Source organism: Sinohyriopsis cumingii, chromosome 9 (assembly GCF_028554795.1).
Source record: "Sinohyriopsis cumingii isolate HCF-2022 chromosome 9, ASM2855479v2, whole genome shotgun sequence".
Classification (NCBI taxonomy): domain Eukaryota; kingdom Metazoa; phylum Mollusca; class Bivalvia; order Unionida; family Unionidae; genus Sinohyriopsis; species Sinohyriopsis cumingii.
In genome coordinates this window covers 27,154,805-27,180,876 of record NC_142969.1, presented here as the reverse complement: position 1 = coordinate 27,180,876, position 26,072 = coordinate 27,154,805, and the positions used below count along the sequence as shown (strand labels likewise).

The 26,072-nt window shown below is 33.4% G+C and overlaps 1 protein-coding gene across 1 annotated transcript in view; it reads right to left on the bottom strand.

Moving 5' to 3' along the window:
• The window catches only part of LOC149791444 (uncharacterized), a 53,301-nt gene extending 27,772 nt beyond the window's left edge, over positions 1–25,529 (bottom strand). Inside the window, exons 1-4 of the mRNA XM_089971359.1 lie at positions 25,450–25,529; positions 13,675–13,814; positions 10,644–10,743; positions 1,556–1,603 (exon numbers count right to left, since the gene is read on the bottom strand). Coding sequence (XP_089827485.1) covers positions 1,556–1,603; positions 10,644–10,743; positions 13,675–13,764 — 238 coding nt within the window. The 5' untranslated portion in view covers positions 13,765–13,814; positions 25,450–25,529. The remainder of the gene's footprint in view (positions 1–1,555; positions 1,604–10,643; positions 10,744–13,674; positions 13,815–25,449) is intronic.
• Positions 25,530–26,072: the final 543 nt, after the last annotated feature.

Here is a 26,072-nt window from a genome sequence, read left to right as displayed (position 1 = left end):
ATATCCTTTTCGCAACATAAAACTTACCTATTATTGGTCATCAAGCATAGTAACAGATTATAACTGTCTTTATTCACTTATATGCCGCTTATATGCCGATTCCAACTACAAACAGCATTGACCTTGATCGCAGATATTTAGTGACGCTTGGACCAAGGCCCTTATAAAATGTGTGTTCATCAGGGTTTGTGTTTTGTTTAAAGAATACAGTGTTGTGTTTATATAGATTTACCTCTCGAGAAGCAACGGAGATAATATAATCAGAGAAAGGGAAGAAATACATCTTCAATTATTGATTTGTGTCTAATTACTTAAAATTTTGGATTCATCTTTAATTTTCTTGCCTCTGTGCTTGGATATATCATATCAGAACCTGGGTTTGAAATTTATGACTACAACCAGTAATTTTACAAGGCTTAAAAATCTGTAAATTTCAAATGCTTCTTCAAGAGGTTTGAAATTAGTTGGAGGGGTGGGGGTCTTCACAATTCCTTGGGTACATAAGTTCGGCACATGTAAACATTTGCCTGTTACTATCGCCCTTGGGACAGAGAACGCCCGTAATTGTCGCGAAGCAAGTTAGGAGAAAAAGCAAGACTTGGCGGCCCGAGACGTGCAATTACATTAGCATGGATTATGCAGCACTGCGATCCGCAAACAACACAGAGCAATCTTTATTGGATTACACTCGAATTGTCTTTCATTGGAATGTTTGATTTTCATTATCCGTCAACCTATGCTCCACATAGCTTCAGGCTAGCTAACACGACTTGACTTATGCACCTTCAAAAGAAGCATTCGCGTCGGATAATGTTCTTCTCGGGCAATATTGGCTGATGCTTAATCTCTGCTTAATACACAGCTCTCAAATGACTATTTGTCTTCGAACGTAATAAAATTCAAATTGGCTGACGAGTCTCTCTCTCTCTCTCTCTCTCTCTCTCTCTCTCTCTTTGCTAAAGGAAGTAAATTATTTTAGGAAATCACAGTAGGAAATCACAGTGTGTTGTTTTGGGGGTAAGTATGAATCATTATATCATGATCAAAACTATTTTTCACATACACTTATTATTGTTTGGAAAATGTGTACAAGAAGTGATGTCCATCTGTGAAATTATGGAGCACACGGGAAGTGACTTTCCGTATTGACTGCTATTTAGGCCGAAGAATTTTACATTTTAAATCTGGAATAGAATTCATCCGTATTTTTACACGTGGGTCACAGTCCCGTATGCAGAAGACGAAAACATTCTTATTTTCAGTTTCCCAACTCAACACGTTTTTTTAAAATAACTTAGAAAACCAGTCCAATGCACATTTATGTACTTTTTGATAACACATCTTATCTAATTTTTAATATTTTCTACCTATAAAAGAAACGAGAGCTGTTTCGGAATTGTATTCATAACTAAAGTTGAAATAGACATATGGATAACAACAGAGTCAATAACTTCTTCAAATGAACAACCCCCTCGCCACCCTCCCCGGACTTGATTGATAAACCATATGGATAATCTTGACGATAAAATTAGAAACACAAAATACGCATTCTTACCTTCGGAGAGCCAGGTTTCTTGCATCTGACTGAGATCTTGGAACAATTCTGTAAACGATATAATCTGATTAAAATCGCAGTCTGGTTATGACCAAGATTTAGGTTTTAATCTTACTAAAAAATTATAGAAAATGATTCTATAAAATAGAATATAAGAAAAGGATATAAAAAAGAAAATTACTGTGCTGCATAGTGTTCTATATGTAAGATTATCATTATTATTGTCGTGTCTCTTGGCAAGATATATTATTACTGGTGCTTTGTGTCAATATAACCATTCATGTGCTGATGTGCCTTCTCTCCATCTGTCTCTCACTTTGTCTCTCTGTCTCTATCTCTCTCTCTCTCTCTCTCTCTCTCTGAAATATTATCAGCTGAATATTGATGTGCAATTAGTTCTGTTCCATTTATTTCAATGACAACTATATTTAGACCTGTGTTATGATAGCGTAATTGCTGACTGGTTACAACATGCAAAGAATTCATGCACTGGTAGACATACAATGCTGAATCATCATCTAGGAAGATGTAAATGAAAACTAAGACCCATCCTAGTCGACGTGAAACCTTTGAAATGCTTTTTTTTTTTTTGTCCAAGCGCGATCTAATAATATGCGTAGTAACTTCCCTCTTTTGTAGCTGCGGCAGTAAATCGGTCGATCATTGCGCCGGCCTGACATACAGGGTAATAAAACCAACCTGCTACCGCTTCAATTAATCGGATAAAATATGTTGAATGGAGAGTCTGTTTACCTTTTATTGGTTTGTCAATAATATTCGACAGGTGCTCTTTATAGTGTTGGTATATAAGATCACAGAGATTTTACAGCTGCGGTTGTTGCAAAATTATGTTGACAACACTAAGAAGAACTTCCTTATAAATTAGCTAAAAGAAAGATGTATCTGAAGAAAAATATATTATAGCATAGCGTTATTTTCAAACTAAAACGGACAAATACTTGCATATTCTGTCATATGTTGCATAAATATAGTTTTTTAAATCCAATCCTCCATGTTTACCTATGATATTATATTTTCCCTCGAAGCGCTAAGTGAAGGCATGCGAATCAATTTAGCACGATTCGGGATAGATCCATTTTTATAGTTTTTCTTTGTTCCCTACGTGCCATGAATGAAAAATAATATTTTCTGATTAAAGTATAATTTTCTAGATGATGATATGACGATTATTATTATTTTTATTAATTATTATTATTATTATTATTATTATTATTATTATTGTTGTTGTTGTTGTTGTTATTGTTGCTGTTGTTGTTGTTATTATTTCCCGTCAAAATGATGCAGCTGATTGTGTGCTCAAAAGTGCCGTTAAAAACCAATGAACAACAACACACTATTGAAAAATGTATTTAATGTTCCTATAAACGGAAAAATGAGATGAGCAGTGTTCTGTATTGCCGCAGCAAATACTTAATAAATGTTTCAAAGAAGGATGGCGAAAGACCGCAGTAAAATCTTAATAAATCTGTTAAAGAAGAATGGCGAAGACCGCGGTAAAATCTTGATACATTTTCAAACAAGGATGGCGAAAGAAGAAAAATGTTTACAGCAAATTCTCAGCATCCATACACATGTCTGAAAGGATATGCTTAAACTGTGATTGCATAAATGAGCAGGGGTGGGAGGTTCTTAAATTGTGATTGCATACAACGAGCATGGGTGGGAGGTTGTTATATTGTGATTGCATACAACGAGCAGGGGTGGGAGGTTGTTATATCGTGATTGCATACAATGAGCAGGGGTGGGAGGTTGTTTGATAATGGATACTTAAAGGCAAGTGTGAACCAGAAAGACCCACCTGAGTAATACAGATTTGTCATTGTATGTATGTATGTATGTATGTATGTGTGTGTGTGTGTGTGTGTGTGTGTGTGTGTAACAAATCAAATATCGATCTGAGAACAAATATAGGAGCACAGGAGACAATAGTGCTAAAATGCATACTGAAAATGGAGTATTTTGGCTTGGGAACGAATATTTTCTCTGGACAAACAACAGCTACCCCTTCCCAACCTCACCCACATTTTCTTTAAATGACAGAATCAGGCTCTAACCGATTTTATGGGAATAACATTAATACACCAGATGGATTTAGTATTATATTTGTAGTCCACATAATTGTAGTTTTCTTGTATTAGACTAAATGTTTTGGGCTTTGTCTTTTAAATCGTAATGTTCTAAATAGAGCCAATCTCCTTGTAGATTCTTTCGCGTTTTCTTTTATCTGTTAGAAATACAAAACTAACAAACGTAATTACTTCTGGCATCCAGTGTTTGTCTGTCTATTCTTTTGGTAAGACCTACTCGTGTAAATGGACAAATGACGTCATAGATGCAAATACCTTTTCAGCAGAATGGTGAAGATGTAAACATGATGTAGGTGTGCCAATTCGTTGCTTGATATGGCGGGATATTGTTGACATGAATCTATGAACATTTCAAATGTATCTTGGAATGACATTCCTAATAAACATAGGCATTAAAGTCGTGTGAAAGTCAGAATACCTGTAAATATATGTCTTTTAGTCGTCTGAATCTCAGGATACTTATAAAAATATGTCTTTAAGTCGTCTGAAAGTCAGGATACATACATCATTTCGAATGTATGATGCAATGACAGTCTTAATATACATATGCCTCTGAGTGGTCTGAAAGTCAGGATACTTATAAATATACGTATTTAAGTCGTCTGAATCTCTGGATACTTACAAAAATATATCTTTAAGTCGTCTGAAAGTCGGGATACCTATAAAAATATGTCTTTAAGTCGTCCGAAAGTGTGGATACTTATAAATATCTGTCTTTAATTTGTCTAAAAGTCAGGATACATATAAACCTATGTCATCAAGTCATCTCAGATTCATGACATTTATAAACATATGTCTTTAGGTTATCTGAAGGTCAGGATAGTTACAAGTATGCGTTTTTAAGTTGCCTGAAAGTCAGGATACCTATAAACATATGCCTTTTAGTCGTCTGAATACCAGGACACTTATAAACATATGTCTTTCAGTCATCTGAAAGTCGGGATACCTACATCATTTCGAATGATTGATGTAACTACATTCCTTATAAACATATGCCGCTAAGTCGTCTGAAAATAAGGATACGTTCAACATTCTTACAATGTGTAAGAAACATTGGACATTTAAGATGTCCATGTATTAATACGCCATCTAATTTGGTATAGCAACTGAGCACGTCTAAAACAAAAGAGTTTCGATTTTACTGAATGTTATTGAAAGTAAAAAGAACTTTGCTGAGTCGATGGTCTGAAAAAAATAATTCGCAGATTTGAGGAGCTTACTGACATCTGTCTATTAATTAAATTTTACATCACGCTCACAAACTACCGGTGTCCGATGCACCAAATGGATTGCTACCCGCTACCATGCAAAGTCTGTCAAAGAATATAATTTTCTATGTATTCTTTTAAGAGACGAGTGGAGTATAACATTGCTTTTCACTTGTACACACAATCTTCTTGAAACAGAATCAATGGCATGCTTTTCTTGAGATAAAAGATCGAAAAAAGTTAGTTTTGCATTGGATTGCATGTTCTGAGTTCACACCTAGCATTTAATACTCTTTGATATCCTACTCTATCAAACAATCTGTTTGTGTTTCATCGCTTTAAATAACGAGTATTAGCAAGAAATTAGTTAGATAAACAAAAAAATGTGCAAGAAAAATAAATGGCACGTAATTTAAGACTAGCGCCCTTTAATTATCGTCATTATCGATCTAGTAGTATTCGTGTCGTTGGCACGTGTTAGATTAAAAGTCCATAACTGTTAAAGGTGCGCGGTATTACCGATATACCGGTTTACCGCGGTATTTTTCTTTCGGCGGCACATACCACAGCACTTTTTGATTGAACCAGTATTTCAGTAGTTTCCGTCTGTATGGAATGTATGGAAATTCCAGAATAAACTTCCTATGAATTTAATATATTGTAAGTATCCTTTAATCTTCCATGGAAAATAATTCCAAATATTATTGAAGTTTTTAGAAAATTATTGCATTCCTCACGAATTGATTTCGACCATTCCCATTACAAATGTGTGAACCTTCAATCACGTGTATAACACGTGTCAGTTGTACCTTCATTGCCACCAAACGGGATGTTGTGAAAGATATTCGGCCGAAATCCAACTCTTGGAGAGAAAAAAATCGTATTGAAGGCAGGAGAAAAAAAGTATTAATTTTTATTAGTTATTCGTTAGCGGATGCTAATGAGTTATGTACATATATTCCTTCGTAAGACCGAGAATCGTCATAAGATTACCAGGAGAGCCTTTATTTTCTGCTTTATTTTTATCTAATTTTTCTAGTCCACTAAATATTTTCTTGTTTGTTGAGTCAGTCTGCTACTGGCGCTCTCTCATAAATACCTTAACCAAATAATACCATCCCACCCAAATTTTCCCTTTTTCATTTGATCAGTAATGTAACTAATAAATCATAATCTTCAGTGTCGATATATACTATTTAGATCAGCGAACTGTCTGATGTCAATATCTCTCGCAGGGTGTCCGCTATAGTGTATGCTTAAGCACTCCACTTTATTTACTGTTCTCAGAGTTAAACTCATACAACAATTAACACATTAACATGCACATAGCACACGTGTCTGCTACAATGTACTGACCATCTCATTATCTAGTGTGTGGGGTAGGGATGCTGTAAGCGGATTTCTTTTCTTTTACATCAATATAATTTTTTTATATTTCTCTTCAAATAATGTAATGAATATAATATGGCGTTAATTTCAGATACTTCAGAGCAAGAAGTTTCAACTATTTGAGATCCGCAAATAGAAACGAAATCCAAGGGCCCTGCCCCCAAAAAATTAAAGTGTTGGTTACTAATATAATTGCGGTATACCATAGAAAGAATCGCGGTATGTTTAGAAATATTGCCGTATACCGTAGTGCGTATTGCGGTATGTTTAGAAATACTGTGGTATGCCAAGGAACATAGCATTTTATTGTACCCAGCTCTAATATTTCTCATTTCTAAAGCAGAAGTCATTAATTTTTCAGTGCAAATGAAAAACGTTGTAGCACTCTACAAGAACCATTTTGTCTTGCATAATGTCGTAAAATCTAAAAGAAACCTTTTGTCTTGCATAATGTCGTAAAATCTAAAAGAAACCTTTTGTCTTGCATAATGTCGTAAAATCTAAAAGAAACCTTTTGTCTTGCATACTGTACGTCATAAACTCTACAAGAGCCATGCTATGGTTTTGTTCTGTAAAACTTAGCACATGTATGAATCGATTCGTTTTGCTCGCTTGGTCGAGCGCTCCAAGATGACATGTGCACGAATGAAAAGATGAAGTATTTATTGATGGATGGATGATAGCTGGATAGATTACCTGAAACCTGATAGAATGCACAGAAGATAGCCCATCCTATGTGTTATTTAAGCTCCAAACCCGTAAATGGAAAATATTAACAACTAATATAATACTCTCTACAAGTAATAAATGAAATAACGGAAAACAAACTGTAATTTGCATATATGCCTTGAATTTCTACACAGTGAATGTAAATATATACATGTGTATTTTTATTCAGATCCACTGAGCGCTTTTAAAGTTGTGTTGGATTATCTTTAAGCATTCGCGTCAATAGTCGCCAAGATAAATATAAACGTGACGTCACTAGGTCTCAGCCTTCTGGTTATCTTTTGAAGTAGCCGGTTCGAAAGTAAAAACACAAGACGAAATCAATGGAATAATGAATATTTTTGAAAGGTTACGGTTATGTAGAAGCAGTTGACTACAACGTTAAAATTTAAATTTATGGTTTTTAAGCCGGCTGCTAGCATCTAATGTGATAAGTGAGGTCACATCGGTCTATCGCCTATTCATCTCAAATCGGTCTATCGCCGATACATCGGTCTATTGATTCGCTTTGACTATGAAGTTTACTTTAAAACAAAAATCACACGGAACAAAGATGATAAACTGTATATAGTATATAATAAATGATACATAATGATTCAAGTTAGTGACACTAGAAACAAGTACATAAGGATGTCACATCTATACAACCTACTGCTGTTCACAACGGTTTGGTGACTATTCGATATGTAACTCAGCATTTTTTCAGAACGTTGTCAATTGCAGAAACGAAAACGATACTGAATCCCTTACAAGAGTGCTCAAAAGCAAAACCTTTGGTTGAGACTTCAACTAACTTAATGACGCATGCATACCAACCTACCATATGTTGACATCCTAACATGTATAGCGACTGTAGTAACTATGGACACTTTTACTGTATACATTAAATGACTATTGAAACGACGAACCAACCTTACGTTTAGCAATAAAAGTCGGACATAGTTGATACATATTGATGTTCTAAGCGATTGGGTCCTGATAACATCCAGGGAAAGACGATTGTTAAATATTTACAAACAGGAACCAATTCTTCATGACGGTATCCTTTAATATGTTTATACTTATATGACCATTAATATTTCTTTGTTTCTCGGAGCGAACTTCTTCCCAATGAGTACTGCATTTGAATAAGAGATGACATTCTTTGACAAAAAGTACCAGTCCTATCTGACAGGGCATCGTTCTCGATGGCTTTATTTGAATTGTCTAATAATCGGATGAAACAGTGAAAGGAACCCAGCGCAGTAGAGAGCGATCACGGACCATGGGGTAAGAAACACCCGGGCGTCTCCATGTGATTGTTAAAACAAAATTTTTCTTTAATAAAATTAAAGTGTTGTTCGGCCCGGGCCCCCTTATGGGCTTGGGCCACGGGGATATATTCCCGGTTGCTCCCTCTTGTCGACCCTGAAGCTACAATAAAATAAACCCGAACGAGAGGCTGTAAGTCATGCAGAATGTCATGCTTTACTGACGGCTTCAAAGTTCATCTTATCCAGAATGCCAAATAATTATGCCTTTTTATTGTCTACATAAAGAAAGAATACAGAGGCCTGTTGACAATATTCTCAAAGATTTACATACCGCCAGTGTAATCCTTGTGAACCAGGAAATAGAAATAACAAGAAAGAAAAACGGCTATGGAATTTGCGACGCCTACAAAACCAATTGAAGTTAATTTGTTTCCACCCAAAGGACATATAACACAATGCGCATATAGGTTGTACATAAATATTAAATATCTAAAGCAAAAAAAAATAGGGAGGATCACTATATATATAGAAGTTGACGTATTCAGAATTTGACGTATTCTAAATTATGTGTTTATCATAAAATACCACTGCAATGTTCTTTCTCTTAAACTTTTTAGCGCGTTTTCAGAGGGACAACGTTGCAGAGTCAATTATTTCTCAGCTAACTACTATTACATATAACATTAAATATAAATATTGACGAATTTTGTAGGACAAGAGACGCAAAGGTGATCGAATTGAAGCCGTTTTTTAAATTTGGCAGACTTATACAGATATGGATGTTTTAAGGCAAAAAAATACTAAAGCTTAACAAAAATACATTCAAACATTTGTTGAGTTAATTGCAGAGTTCGTCATGTCTTTTTCGTGTCATTCTGTGGCAGCCGGGTGGAACTGGTTTAGAAATGACCAGTGATGACTTCACAACAAGACTTGACTGATGGCGTCGAATCTAGCTGCATTTTCGGTTGACATCTGCTTTATAATCGAGTATAATTATTTGCATTTGCCTTTTAGTGCCATAATCACTTATAGTAAATTGTTTAAATAGTTAAATTGTTTAAATATAATCCGCATTAAGCCGTATTTGAGCTGTAATTCCTGTTTTATTCGCATTCAAATACGGGAAGATTGTTTTAAGAAAAATGACATCCATACCAAAATCGTTCTGTCGGTTTTTTTTTCCTTCTCTAAATTAAATTGACACTTAAATTTACAACAGCTTCCATGGATGCATAGGACAATTTTAGCTATGATACAAACCATACGGTATGTTGCGTTGTTGACCACATCACTCTATTATAACGAGGTCTTTATTATATCACTGCGTAGTATTGTGGTGTTTATTACATCTAGATGTCAAATAATGAAGAAAGTTCTCGCTGACAAATTTTGTTGTTCGATATTTTAGTGATCCGCAATAACAAGGTTCTTAATATAAAGAGACCAATGCAGTCTTTTTGTTGAAAAGAAACGCTGTTCATTGGCACAGTGCGGGTTCATGATATCAAGCCTAGAAGCAAGATGGCCTCTGTGGATTTTATAAATAATTGAATAATTTTCCCAGCTGGAATTTCGCTTCTATTATTGCTTTATCATAACTTGCAAAAGGAGAAGACCTTTAATTGTCTCAGATGAAAGGGAAGGAGACACTGATAGCTGGTGAATGATTATTCAATTATGCTAGATAATCGTAGACAGAGGGACCATATTAAAGATTTCGCCCTAAGGTGGCTCTGTTTCATTCTATATAAACAGGCTGTGTCACCAATATAATCTATATTAGTAAAAATTTCGAGTTAAATACAAAATAATTGCAGATCACAGCCTAGCAGAAGCGTACCTTGTTTCACATGTCAGCAGATTTTGATGAAGGTAAATATTTATTAAACATATCTCGAACTTAAAGTTTATGTTTTAATTCATGGTATATTATAGTATATAATCTAGTTTAGTAATTTCAATCAAAATTTTCTTCCAATTGGACATTCATTTCTAATAAATGGAAATATTGTATACTACCCAAAATCCACTGGAATAAGATGAAACAGAATGTCACAAAAATTAGGAGATGTGGTTGCCTTTATAATTTCTAACAAAATCGCTTAATTACAGGTACGTGTCATTAAAGGTATAGAGAAAATTAAATCTCGGACACATTTTTCAAGACGATAACAATGTAAAAAAATAAACATTTTACAAATTCATTCCTTGTACCTGTTTTACTTCAAAAAGAAATAAACAAAATTATTTTAAAATAACATTCTTACAATATTGATTGATGATCTTGCCATTTGTCAGATTTCTGTTTGTATATATATATATAGGAGAGAGAGAGAGAGAGAGAGAGAGAGAGAGAGAGAGAGATTAAAACCAGAAATGCGTGGATAAGAAAGGTTACCTTCCGAATCTTGAATCAGATCCGTACCGGAGTTCTGCCCGGGATGTTGATGTTTAGTATTTCTTATATCCTTTTCTATGGACGTGTCTGGAACCGACACCTGTCAAAAAAGTCTAGATCGTTTAATTTTCCATTTTAACAACCTCGTGGAGAATTTATCAAATAGACGAATTAAAGAAATCAAGTCTCCAATTTTCTTTCCTTACTGTAATTTGTATATTTTACAAGTTTTCACTTAAAAATGTTCTCGATGTTTCATAACAAGCAGAGTTGGCCATGACTGAACATAGGCCAGGCCCCAGGGCAAGGCGAACGAATCAACCGCCTTGGGCCCCGCGCTTTCTCGCACTGTAATTTTTTACTTGGGGCCCCTCTCATCGCTTTTGCGGCCTTGGTCCCCGCATGATGCATTGAGTCCCGCGCATCTTAGGGCCGGGCCGGACTGAACATTATATCACTGAGACCTATTTATTCCTGGATTCATACATTGTATATGAATATTCCATCCATGTCATACATTGTAGCTAATATTGGCAAAATTTAATCTGAAGCTGTCATTCATATTTTTTCTTATCACGATGTACTATTTAGAGATGGAGACATAATAAATGAGATGAAATTGATAATCATCATAATTTTTTATTTCTTAATAGAAAATGCCGATATGAGTTGACCATACGGTCGCTTGAATGTTGTAATAGTATGCTAGGAATAAATTACACATCATGCAACACGGGGTAATCAGACGTTTCGATTCCATTTAAGCCCAAGTATGACATCCCAGGTCAGACGTTGTTAAATTCAAAATATTGAATGTTAGTCAAAACCAAATTCAATTATCACATCTCCGCATATTGAAAGATTTGAAAATTAGCATGAAATTCATAACATGTTTACGTGGATTTAGCATGAAATGCAGGTAACGCTTTCGTATTTCCTTTGCCCATGAAACCCGATATCAATCCTACTATGCGGGTACACATTTTCGACTCGATATGAATAATTTTTGTTTCTTCAGTTTACAACAACTGCCTTTATAAAATAATAATATCACACGTAATTTTGAAACTATCAGAATGTAACTCGTCTTGTTAATCAAAATATACTCATCTGTTTCTGATTTTAGTTTAAAAAATCTCACTCTCATAAGAATATTCTGAAGTAGTAGTAGTGATCTTTCACGGGCTGGTCAGATTTGACAGGCGAACATCCATCTGGATTTGCAAGGATTAGATCTTTATAAAGGGATAGTCGTTGAAAATATCACACGACAGCGTTTCAACCACCAATGAAAAACATGCACATTTTCATTTGTGTTATTTCTGCAACAATTTCATGAAAATATTTGAAGAAATCACTCGATTTCAATAATGTCAAACTACTGATTAAGTTGCAATTAGTGACGATATGTCTGTCATTCAGTCATTGTAGCGTCAACGATGTCATAAGAATAACAACCGTAGACTTTATGGCAGTTCTAAAGAGCAACTGTTACATATGAGGCCTTGTTCTCGGCAGAAGCTGTCTCGATTGGTATCCTCTGTAACGATGGTTCATCTGTATATAAGACTTTAACCTGACCTGCACTGTTCATATACATGATAACACGACAAACACGTCCTTGTTATTATTATTTTTTAAATTTAATTTTCTTTTGTTTTCTCGTTGACGTTTCTTTTGTTCAGAAAAATGAACAATAATTATACCTTTGTTTTAGTTTTAATTTTGAATGATAATTACATTTTATTTCTAATTTCGAAAACGAATACATATCTTTAATGCTAATGTGAACAAAATGTTCCGAATCTTCGCAATGAATCTCAATTCGAAAGATGAGGAATAAAAGAGTGCTCCATTCTTATTACACGACAAACGGCACGAGTCAGTATACAAATTTCCCTCATGTTTTTAAATTGAAGTCTTTGTCCTTTCGTGTGCCCATTGCCATGGATTCTTACAAGATCGTAGTGTGCACTGATTCTAATTATCACGTTCGGGCAGAAAGACCACGCGAAATCCTCGATAACAATTTTTGTCTTCCCTGTTACATTTTCAACCACCCGGCGTGCGCAATCTTTGTTTCTTTTTCCAGGCACGTGCGGAGTTAATGTGATGAATTTTGCAACAGCAATTTGATGTATTATAGTGTTTGTACTGGGCACGAAACATATTCACTCGCCTAGTTAGACACATTATTCGTGAATTCGATAGTGTATAATAATAGCCATCAGACATGTCAGTTACAGGCTACATGGTCATGTATGAACCAAGCAGTTTACCAAATACATTAGTTTCCAATCTATTTTAGGATTCCATAGATGTATAATTCCTATCCCTACTGCATTGCCTTAATTGATGTTGATCAAACCAATTCTTGTCGGGAACTTGTACATACAAATCATAAAATTATACTTTGTTCTAATAACGAATGAACACAGTCGTAACCCTTGCGGCATTTCGTAATCAAAGACTCTAAATCGAAATTCAAACTTCCAGATTTTGACTGAACGTAAACTTGCACTGTGATTGGCATAGAGATAATCCTCCAAGCAAAGGACATTATAAAGCTATCAAAGGAACTAAGAAGTGAAAAAAGAAACTGAACAGAGGCTGATAGATAGATAGATAGATAGATAGATAGATAGATAGATAGATAGATCGATCGATAGATAGCTATATAGATAGGTAGGTAGGTAGGTAGGTAGGTAGACAGACAGACAGACAGACAAATAAACATAAAAACATGCATACAGCCAGACAGCCAGCCAGATAGATAGATAGATAGATCGATCGATCGATCGATCGATAGATAGATAGATAGATATATAGATAGATAGATAGATAGGTAGGTAGGTAGGTAGACAGACAGACAGACAGACAGACAGACAAACAAACATACAGACACAATGATAGACAGACAGATAAATAGATAAATAAATAGATAGATAGATATATAGATAGATATATAGATCTAAAATGGCATATATTGGCAAAATATGTAAGTTGACAGCACACAAAAGAGAAAACTTACTTCCGACGATAATTTTTGATGCGGAGAGAATGGAAGAGGGGATTGAGGTGTAGGATCTTTGTCGGAGAGTCCCTCCAACCTTGACGACATGTCAGGCGGCACAGAACAAACATTGGCCTTCAACAACAACACCGCTTCTTCTGAAATGGAAATGGAAATTCATAACGGAGAAGAAGAAAGTGACGACGACGACGATAATGATGATGATGAGGAGGAGAAAGGACAGCGATTAAAGAATAACCCGCACAGTTAATTTTCTTTCCAGTGCTCCATTGAACAAAAGCATGCATGCCCAAGATTTTAATATTTTCAAAATTCTGGCCACTACATTTGCTGTGTAATCAATTTACTGAATACGTAGTATGTGAATGTACATGATAGTTTTTTTTTTATTGGAAATACTTACATTGCTCTGCATTATAAAACTACTAAATAAAAATATCAAAACCAAGGGGGATATATATATATATATATATATATATATATATATATATATATATATATATATATATATATATATATATATATATATATATATATATATATATATATATATATATATATATCTTTTTTTATATTTTATTTACACAATTTGAAAAAGCCTATACGTTTCGGAATTAATCACTTTCTTAACCACGTAGGCCACGTAGAAACATTTTGTTTTCAAAATTATATTTAGTGCTTTTATCTAAATAAAATTAATTAAACCAATCTTAACCCAATGTTGAGAGCGTTTAAACTATTATAAAATCTCTTTCATAAGAATCCATCGACCACAGGTTACTCCTTTGTGTATTCAAAGCAGAGACCATCTGAACTGTTGCAGTTCCCTTAGCTTTAGCGTGAACTAACTATAACGCTGGCATTCAAAAGTAACACTTACATACCTAAATATAGGTTTCCTTGTGGAAAACGAACTTCACAAACAAACGTAATTCAGATTATGTATAAAAAATACACGAAGTTGTATGACATTACAAAGGGAATTAAATAACAATAAAAAAAATGAGACGACGGGATTCAAAATGCTTTCACAAAGCAGGCAAAACAGGCAGGCATCTTACCCATCTCATGAAAGAATCCGAATGTTACAGAAAGTTTGTCCGTAGATGTAGAATCATTATTCTTTGTAAGGTCATACTGGAGTTTTGAGAAAAAATTTGTCACGAATATTGAAGTTGTAAGAGATCTTATTTTCAACTGATATTGCAGTAATTCATCGATAAAGCCTGGGTATTCGTGCTAGACCATAAAAGGCGGATATACTACAGAAAACATTAATCCTCTATACCAATGTGCATGCTTCTGACCTAAGTGTCATTAAAACAATACGCAAGAGTAATAGATCGTTTTTCCCCCGTTAGAAATGCAATTTATAACACAAATTTCTTCTCAATTTGGCCGTTAACTGAAACACGAATTTCGTATTCACTAAAACTATTACAAAACTTGGCTGAATGGTTGGACAATTTCCTTCTGTGTTGATCCTGTGCTACTTCTTCTTGCGAATAGACATCATTCGCTGCTTTTGTTTTCGATTTTATTACTACCATTGCAATCATAGAAGGAATAGATCGAATCCAAAATAAATCGAATACATAATAAATTGAATACATAATAAATCGAATACTTAGTAGATCGAACACATAGTCTATCGAACACATAGTAGACTGAATACGTAATAGATCGAATATATATTAGACTGAATACATGATAGATCGAACACATAGTAGATCGAACATATAGTAGATCGAATACAGAATAGATCGAATACATAGTAGATCGAACACATAGTAGATCTAACACATAGTAGACTGAATACATAATAGATCGAATATATAGTAGACCGAATACACGGTAGATCAAACACATAATAGAACGAACCCATAGTAGATCGAATACATAATAGATCGAATACATAGTATAATGAACACATAGTAGATCGAATATATAGTAGACTGAATACATAATAGATCGAATATATAGTAGACCGAATACATGGTAGATCGAACACATATTAGATCGAACATATAGTAGATCGAATACATAGTAGATCGAATACATAGTAAATCGAACGCATAGTAAATCGAATCCATATAGATCGAATAGATAGTAGATCGAACATTTAGTGAATTGAATACATAGTAGATCGAACACATGGTAAATAACATCCATAATTGACCGAATACATAATAAATTTAATAATGAATATATTTAATACATAGTAGATCGAATATATAATATATATAATACATATAAATATCTACTTGGAATGTCACTGCATCACGTTTGACTTTGAACAATTGCTCGGGTTACTTAAGTAAGTTAAACTTTGGTTTAAAAGTTAAACTATTCTGAAATTATTATACTAAGTATTGCATATAGAGAATTTGTTTGTTTTTTCTTCAAGATAATATTTAATATTAATAAATAATTATATTAACTGGGTTACTTTCCTAGAACAATCTGAAGCCGTTTTTGGCTTGGTGTTGTTTAGATGTATGCTGATCACGTTTATCAATCCAAGTCTATTTCGAGATATGATTCGAAGGGCTAAAAATGTTTTTCTATTAGATTTGAACAACATACAAAATATCGACAAACTGCCTCTATATAAACATATAAAAACTGACTTCGACATTGGGGATTACTTCAAAATTTTGTGTAACCATAACAAAAGCTTTGACAAAACACCGAATGTCTTCTCAAAGTTAAAAAAAAAATAATAATTTCAACTTGAAGATACGGTCGCAGTATAATCAACGATATTGTATCATAGGCGATAGCCATGCCAATGAAGAGGAGTATAAATTTTTTTAGAGTGTCCAGTATATACTAATTAACGTGTAAACATAAGTAAAAAGTGTCTCAGAAACAAACTAGCAATGAATAAATGTCAACTTTGAGTAACGTCCAAACTCGCTTATAAAACGAATCAAAATGTACTGCACAGACCCAGATCTGCCGTCGCATAATGCGGCGGCAGATATGGTGTGTGCAGTTTGTTCGGAGTAATAAGTAGAACAAACAACATAGACCGTGATCTACTGGGGCATTATGCGACCGCATATCTGGGTCTGTGTATTTTGCAGTTGGACTCGTCTTATAAGCGAGTACAGACGGTACAGAAAAATCGTTATGTTCAGTTGGACTCGACTTAAAAGCGAGTACAAACGATAATAAAAACAGAAATTAGTTAAATTTGTTATTTGTAATAGATTCTTTTTAATAATAATAATAATAATAATAATAATAATAATATTATTATTATTATTATTATTATTATTATCATCATCATCATCATCATCATCATCATCATTATTATTATTATTATTATTATTATTATTATTATTATTATTATTATTATTATCGTAATTTGTTATCAAGATTAGTTAGTCCATCACCTTCTATCCAGCTTTACAGATTTTCTATCTAATATTCTACTTGTAAAGTTTTGGTAACCACGCAATATTTGTACTATGCACTTGATAAACATATATTCGCTGAATTAACTATTAAACTTAATTAGCAAACTTTGTAGAATTTAAGGTAACTTTCTGGAAAGCCTCTTAAACGGAAAGAAGGTGATTATTATAGGGTACAATATTTAACATGACTTGTCAGCTTGCATCTTATTTAGATCATTAAATACCAGTCATGTCGTTATGCAAATGAACAAAATTTCATTTGCAAATTAAAGTAAATGTTTCAGATAACAAATTATCGTGATTATTATTATTATTATTATTATTATTATTATTGCAAAGATCTATCTATCCATATAAACATTTATTTTTAAGTAATAATCATTTACTTTCAAACTTCTCCATTTCTCAGCTTTAGAAAATATTTGAGAAACTTCCATGATATTGCAGCTAGTGTCTATGGTATTAAACCAATGTGGAAGAATCAAAATTGGTTGATTATTCAGGAAAATGCGCGTCATCTACGTCAGTTTGTTCTTCTCTCTCCCACCGTGCAAAAGATTAACTGTCAATCAGAGAATTCTGTTCTAATGTAAGCGGATAAAAAGTGAATATGCGTTAAGATTTTTGATTAGCTTCATTTTTAAATCCTTGGCCTACTTTGGCAAACCAGCAACTAGTCATATGTAGTCTTTACACTTTTTACAAGTATATTACTTTGCCCAGTGTCAAATCACTGTAGCTGATCCAATAGTGCGATTCGAATCTGAGCCCTTATCGTCACGAGTCTATTCATCAACCGCTGAGTACCTTTGTTACTCATATGCAGAGCCAAACGACGTCAATGTTTACGTTTTAATTTGGTTACCCTATCGAAAACTAGCTGCACTAGTACAGATGACTAATTTTCATTTAACAAACTAAGTCTTCAAGGACACGCGATGCATTTTTTTCAACGTGTCCCTTATTGAAATTATATCATAAGTTTGTAATATCAGGTTATGTACCGCACATCATCAAATGTATTCACTTTTAAGCATTATTGTTTTAACCGAATTCGAAAAAAGAACCTATCTAAAAAAAACTGCCGTGAGACGAAAAGTGCAAGGTGGCAAAAAAATGATACTAAGAGTTATCGAAATGGTTAAAAACAACAATAAATAACGCAACAAATATGGGAACCAATACGAAAAGAACCTTACTGTTTTGATTACAGCACAGAAAGGTATTAAACATGTGTGTTGTGATGTGATTTGGATTTTTAACGTAGCTTTAACAATTTTTCAGTCATATCGCTACGATGTCTGCAATGTGGCAGTTTATAGTGATGTCTAGCACTGGGGCATCATGCTGCAGACATGTAGCATGATGTCCCACCCAGTCACATTATCCTGACACCGGGCCGACCAGTCCTAACACTAACCTCTTAATGCTGAGCGCCAAGCGAGGCAGCTGTTAGTACCGTTTTTGTAAGTCTTTGGTATGACTCGACCGGGGATCGAACCCACAACCTCCCGCATCCGAGGCGGACGCTCTAACTACTAGGCCACCGGAGCGGTTGGTATTAAACATAATTTGTATTATAATATGTTTCAGTTGCATCAAAAAATACACACCTACTTGCCTCCCTCCCTTCCTCCTTCCCTCCTCCCTCCCTCCCTACCTGCTTACATACATACATACATACATACATACATACATACATACATACATACATACATACATACATACATACATACATACTGAGAAATATAGATTTATATGAAAGATAAAGCATGGAAAACTTCCTGTCAATATCATAAGGTAGAAAACTATGCCAATTCATTAACAAACAAAAAAATCAGCAACCAAAATTATGAATATACAGTCTGTGACATTTATCTTTCTCAGTGCCGGATCGATCAATCATTTATCAGACACTGGTGATCTGTCAGCCATTCTGATGATAACATAACTTTTTTTTTTTAATTTTCTTTTTTTCTTTTTCGGTACCAGCATGAAAGGGCTAATAAGCTGTTAAAATGAACAACTTTGAATTTGTCTACAAATGTGAGAGAATGGGATTCTTGGAAGAGTGCAATTTATTCTAAGAACCCTAAAGCCCGTGTCGTGGTTTTATCAGAAATCAATGATCATTATATAAGCGACGAGTTCCAACTCTTTACGTACATTTTTTCAAAGCTTTAACTGAGTGGATTCAGAAGATTGGAATATCTTGAAAAGGGCATTCGTGAAATATCTCATTTGTCTGGATTTACTGCATTTAAAAGCCCCAACCTCTCACCTTTCACGTTTCCAATCAGATAATAACCGTTTAAAAATAAGGCACAGAAATTATAATAATTATCTCATATGCAATCAATCGGAAAAAATCAGAAAGAAAAAAGATTCCATTGGGAATAGAATGGCCACAATCAAGGATTTCATTTGTTACATGTCACTGTTTATAATAATAATAATAATAATAATAATAGAATTTCATGTATCATCGTTACGACTTTAATAAAAAAAATGCGAGACCAATATAGTTCAAATCGTTAAAAACAATAAGCATTAGGGTTGAGGTTTAATTTCATTAGAATCAAGGCAAATCGTTTTGTTGAAGAAAAAAAAACTCAATGAAATAAACAAAGTAAAATGGTATAATGACACACACTGAGTGGTAACATGTCGAATTCATTTATTGAACCCAAGCTTTATCGAAATGTGTTTTGTAGGCAATCTTCCGTTTATTCCTGCATAAGTCTGGACATAAATTTGGTCTGGATTCAACGATTTCATTGGCTGAAATTTAAGTCAACAAATGATTTAATTGGCTGTCATTTAAGTCAACTTATAGTTGACCATTCAGTCATCTTTCGTTTCGACTTAACAGTATAACAATTTGTGCTGTTACAGTTGGGTCATTGTGTATTAGGGACAATCGGAAACATTCATTTTTAAAAATTATAAGACTTGATATTCTCAAAATTAGAAAGACCAGTCTTTGTAATATAAAATGTCTGTATAAGTATGGAGCATTTCACAAATTTGAGTAAGCACGGACCCCGGGGATCCGAGTGGTCTAAAAGCGCACGCCTTTACCGATCACTGCCATCCTCTCAGCTTGTGGGTATGTGAGAAAGCTTGTCAGTAGCTTCCGTGGGTCGGTGGTTTTTACCTAATTTTTTGCAGGATCTTCCTCCACCAGTTATACGGGGTGTCATGTATAGCCTATCATTACTGAAAAATTGCGTTAAATCCAAAACGACAACAACGGAGTAAACAGAACCAACCGCAGAAGGGCACAGTATCAAGACACTTAAGATAATTCCAATTCACTATATTTATTGAATCAAAATTAATACTGACGTTTACAAACAAGGAAATATGCATAGTATTTTTTATCTCTTACATAAAATATTTCGCTTTTATGTTTGCCACAATATCTGAAAATAAAGGATAGTTGACTTGTTTTAAGAGGAACTAGTAACCGAGCGTTTCTCAACCTGAAGGAATGAAAACACTTTTGAATGAATCATATCAATTCAATTGTCATTTTATATCAAATTACTTATCTCTCTGTCTACATACAGACATACATACATACATGCATACATACATACATACGTACGTACACGTACGTACGTACATACATACATACATACATACGTACGTACGTACATACATACATACATACGTATATTCTCACACGAATGTTGATGAGCGCTTTGAGTTAAAGAATAGATACATACATACATACATACATACATACATACATACATACGTACGTACATACATACATACATACATACATACATACATACCTACATGCATACATGCATGCATACATACATACATACATACATACATACATACATACATACATACATACATACATACATACATACATACATACATACGTACGTACGTACGTACATACATTCATGGGTGTCTTCATGGGTAGGTAGGTTTATTAATTTACATACCAACTAACATTAATTCAAATAAGCTGAAAATGATCTAATGCAAAGAAACCAAACTCAAAGTAAAACAATGACAAACAATACTTTAGTTATAGAGTGAGTCGTAAATGCCTTAATCAGTAAAGGCAGATAAATCAACCTGCATTTACACAAGGCAGGGATATTAATTAGGAATACAGTATTCACCACATAAAAATCAATAATGAAATTACAATGGAAATGTAAGCATCCTTTAAAATATTGGAATGAAATCACGTTTGATGGATCTGAAGAATAGAACGATTGAAAATGTATAAGTAATTAATTTCAAAATGAGTAGTCGTATTTCATTTGATATCAAGTTTTTCTTTATCTGTCAAATATAGATTCTAAGTTAAAGTTAAATGTTTTTTGATGGGCTCGACACGTAGTCAAGTCTGACAGACAGTCCAGAAGATATATAGATAAATGGATAAGCTGATGGATGGAAAGGGGGCTAGATAAACTAAATATATATAAAATACATAAAATACATGTATATTGTAATTTCATAAAATACTTGTATATTGCAATGCCATAAAATACATGCAGTCATATGATTGCTGTTAAAATTACACTTTAAAAATACAAAGCTGCATGATTATTTTTACTTTTGAACTAGATTTCTTTATACCATAGTTGTATTATTGTCACTAATAAAGATTGTGTTTAAGAATAGTTACTTTACAATCCACCTGAGTATCTTCACATTAATTATTGACAGGTGGTTTTTCGGGTCATTGCTTTGAAAAAGCCAGAATTATCCTGTGGCATCTAGCAATTTAAAAGCGATTTCTCACTGATAGATAGATAGATAGATAGATAGATAGATAGATAGATAGATAGATAGATGCGTGCGTGCGTGCGTGCGTGCGTACATACATACATACATACATACATACATGCATACATACATACTCTTATTCTCGAGTCCTATAATTTTTAAAGAATCTTGAGCGTAAATATGAATTTAAAGGTGAAGAAAATTTTGACATTTGAAGTTTGTTGTTTTGTGGATTTTTTAAAAGACATAAATAGATAACAAATCGATGTAGGGCCAGTTGAATGGGCATCCGTCAAATGAACATAATAAAGTAATGATTGATGGACGGTGGAAAGGATGGACGAATTCATCTGTGCATTAGGGGGAAAAGGAGAAATAAAAAGGTCGATAAGCAAATGTTTCATGTAGGGTTTTGAAAAAGGAAGATGCAAAGGTTCAAAATAGTTAAATTCAGTTTTATTTCTCGAACGTAAGTTCAAAAAGAGCTTAAATTAATATAAAATGAGAAGTATTCGAATCCAGCGATACCTATATTGGCCTACATATCTGCTTATTTGCGGGGTGGGTGGGTCATTATTTAAACATGGAGGAGAAGAAGATGCACCTCATGATCAGCTGTCTTGTTTCTGTAGAGGAAGCTTTCTTACTTGCACCAATAAATCTTCTCATGTCACGGTCGTATTAATCTCTCCAAATAATTACAACCGTATTTTCGGATCACAAATTCCATAAAACCGTTTGACTTTACATTGGAAATCACCTGCCGAATAAATATAAATTTCTTAAATATTCCATTTTATTCTGCACTCTGTTGTGCGTTCTCCTGTCAAATGGATATCACGGCTCAAGACAAATAGCTCAAAAAGGAAGCTATTAGTAAGACATTTGAGCGAATATTCAAATTTATGACGGCAATTATTTACGTTATAGTATCTTGTGCAAAATAGTGAAAAAGATATTAACATTGCCAAGTTGTCGATAAGATAACTGTTTTTGCCGCATCAGTTGCTGTTGTTGTTTTAACTTGCTCGCAGTAGTACATCATCTTAAACACTCCATCTTGCATTCCTCATCACTTTGAAATACAATGGGTAGATCCCAGTCTGCCAATATTTAAATGCTAATCGGAACCTATCGTAAGATCTCATTTTCTGCAGCGATATCCGCATGACGTTTAATCATCTTCTGAGGATGGTTTTATCGAGTTTGTCCACTGATTAAATAGCTTACCTCCAAAAATAAAGAATCTTGGTAACCGATGTATGCAACAAGTCAAGCCTTATCTTATAACAAAAAATATGGCAATTTAAACTAAAGGGAACGCATACCGATCAATTTAAAACAAATCGTGTGTGTGTTTATGCATGTGCGCGCTAGTGTGTGTGTGTGTGTGTGTGTGTGAGAGAGAGAGAGAGAGAGAGAGAGAGAGAGAGAGAGAGAGAAACTACATAATTTTATATATGCCGGAATCATTTGATAATATAATTTCTGTCAATGAATAGTTTTATTTGAATGAGGTATACAAGCAATAGTACACAGCAGAAGGGAGTTTCTTTACAAATAGTTAATATAATTATTTAAATTAATTTCAGCTGTCACACTTTCGCTTAATTTTAGGATATTAAAAATTGTTGGCATCTAACTTGTATGATATTGAAGTCAATTATTTTATATTTGCTTTGCTTCTTACATTTTGTAAAAAAACTTGTTCATTTGAGTGCAAGGTACGTTGTATGTATTTTTTTCCTTGAAGTTCGTGAGCCCATTCAATCATTTTCAAAGTCAGAAACGAAAATTCTTTTTAAACCTACCAATTTTTCACTTTACTAATCAGAACAAATGCATAACTTGACCAGATAGATAGGTTGACTCGCTTATATATATATATATATATATATATATATATATATATATATATATATATATATATATATATATATATATATATATATATATATATATATATATATATATATATATATATATATAGGAATATTTTTATTTCAATGAGGTATACAAGCGATAATACACAGCGGAATGGAGTTTCTTTACAAATAGTTAAAATAATTATATATATATATATATATATATATATATATATATATATATATATATATATATATATATATATATATATATATATATATATATATCGATGTGTGTGTTTGTGTGTGTGTACTTTTCCAAGGACTATTGCTCTTTATGTACAAATGTACATGTCTTTACTTATGTATTCTGAGAAAAGAGCTCTCAATGCAAATAATGTGATTCATCTTTGGCACGTCACTTTATACAAAACTATTTCAAGAGCTCTTACTAAAAGACCTAATTAAGTGGAAATTCTTCTACAATACATAAATCCTGCTTTTCTTTATTTTGTGAATTCTGGTCATAGAAGTTTATGAAAAAATTATAAAATGTATACTCGTACCGTATCTCTTAAAAATTTCATCCAGAAATGGAAAATAAATTATCAGTTCGTTGTATGTTGTTGTATACATTTTATCTCAACTCTAGTAGGACCTGTATATCAGTGTTCTCATATGTGTGTATATAACGCTGGGCGTATATCTATCTAATACACCAGTTTTAATTGATGCAGGTTATTCTTTGAATATATCGTCTAATTAAAACTGAAATACCGTTTCGTCATAAAATGGATGGAATTTTTCTTTTTACGACATAATATTGATGGATGTTATTTGTAGGTACAACTGCACAAAACAAGTCCTAAAATTAAGACGGAATATTTTTGATAAATGAAAACTATCATTCCATAGTAATTTAAAACTAACCTAACATCTGCTCGTATAGAGACGAAAGAGCTAATAAACATTATGCAATGGTAATTTAGGAAGAAAAGCGTTATCAGATTTGACTGAAAACGCAAACTCTCAAATTTTTAACATCATGCGTCTTTTTTCATACGTGTGACTTCTTTTTAAAAAAAAAGGGGGGGGGGAGGGAAAGAACCACTGTACCGTATCATTACGAGAAAGAAATTGAATGACTTTTACCCATTTATTCACCCATCCATCCATCTACCCACTCAACATCCATCCAGCTATGTTATCTATAAAAACATATATGCATGCACGAAGGTATATATATATATATATATATATATATATATATATATATATATATATATATATATATATATGCTTCACTTAATATATATAGTTTTATAATTAAGATGTTGATTATATAATCTTTTTCTAAACGGATCTGCAATCAACATCGTTGATAAATTAGTACTAAATCAAGTTTTCTTTCGTCTGCATCTGAATTATGAATGCACGTTAAAAAATAATAACATATATAAGACAAAATAGAAGGAACAGTAAACCCCCCCACACACACACACAAATCAGCATGTGTTCGTTCACAGAATAATAATCGTTCAAACTCGATGATAAAACAAAGAGAAAAATAGGCAATACGATTATAGACAAAAATGGAAAATATTAGTGTGCTTTTCAAAATTCATCAAACTCGCCAATGTAATTACGTAAATACCAAACACAATGTTACAGTCTAATTCATACCTGAAGCAATCATTGAAATAACGTTCAGTACTTACCGGTTTTTGGAATATTCCTTCGTCAATAGTTATCTTAGGATAAAAGCAAATTAATCCCAAAAAGAATCCGTGGACAGAATTATCACATTATGTGACGCTTCTAACAGAGAACGACAATCTAATTCACTTTTCAAACGCAGATAACCGGACAACTTGGAAGGGGAAATAAGCGCATCCGATTGGACAATCTTGTTATATGACAGTGGCCCGCACGCGGTGTAGGCGGAGCCAACGAAGATAAAATGAACATGGTAATTATCGGATGTTTAGATTGACAAGGGATGTTGGTGAAGCTGGAATGCATAAAACCCATGTCAGCAACGAAATGCGTATTTTAGAATAGGATGATCTGAAGACATTCTATTTAAGTTATCTGAAGATATTTTTTGTTATTTTTTGCAAAGTCTATATTATGATGCCCGTATTAAGCTTAGAATAATTCCCTTATAATCATCTAAAAATTCGACGCTCTCTTTATAAAACAGCTATGAACAATACGTAAATGTTTCCTACGGGACAGGACGAATATACTTATTCAAAAATATTTTTGACAAGATTAAAGATGTTGACTCAATGTTTGTCATTTATTAGCTAAAAAGGCAATAATATATTTATTGTTAATT